The 523-nt window shown below is 51.8% G+C and overlaps 1 protein-coding gene across 5 annotated transcripts in view; it reads right to left on the reverse strand.

Annotated features, from left to right (window-relative positions):
• Positions 1 to 523, reverse strand: part of GATAD2B (GATA zinc finger domain containing 2B) — a 74290-nt gene that overhangs the window by 7511 nt on the left and 66256 nt on the right. For all 5 annotated transcript variants that reach the window (XM_014540758.1, XM_014540755.1, XM_005867440.2 and 2 more), the window contains one exon: positions 142 to 273. In XM_014540758.1, the coding sequence (XP_014396244.1) occupies positions 142 to 273 (132 nt within the window). The remainder of the gene's footprint in view (positions 1 to 141; positions 274 to 523) is intronic.

The following is a 523-nucleotide window of genomic DNA, read 5'->3' on the forward strand; positions in this document are numbered from 1 at the left end:
CGGGGGGGGGGGGGGGGAGGAGGAGAGAGAATCAAAGTTTTTTGACTAAGGCCTAACATAAAAAAATCTACCTGGGGCAGCCCATTCTCAATCCAGTTTCCCCCCCACTTTCCCCAGTCCCTTATTTCTAGGGCACATTACCTTCTGAACCACGTTCTCTTTCTGTAGCTGACTCTGTCTCAGTTTCTTTAATAGCACTAGTCGAGCTTCTTCCAATCGCAACTCATCCCTCAGCTGCTTGATGAGCTGCTGCCGTTCCTCAATGCCTTTTCCCTAAGGAAACATGGAGACTGTCAACTATGGTAGCCCAGAGTCCCTTCCTGCAAGATGATCCCTTCTTTTAGGTCTGAAACCTTCATCTTCCACAAGTAGCAGAAGTGGTAATGGGATTGTTATCTTTGTGTTCTTGGGGTCTGGCGAGCACAGAGGCAGTGGCAGGAGCCTCTCCCGGTGGTAAGGAGCAAGGGATCCCGGGCTGCAAAGGGATGTCTGACTGCCGGCTTACCCGATCCCATGCGCCCCC

The sequence above is a fragment of the Myotis brandtii genome, unplaced genomic scaffold (assembly GCF_000412655.1).
Source record: "Myotis brandtii unplaced genomic scaffold, ASM41265v1 scaffold250, whole genome shotgun sequence".
Lineage (NCBI taxonomy): Eukaryota > Metazoa > Chordata > Mammalia > Chiroptera > Vespertilionidae > Myotis > Myotis brandtii.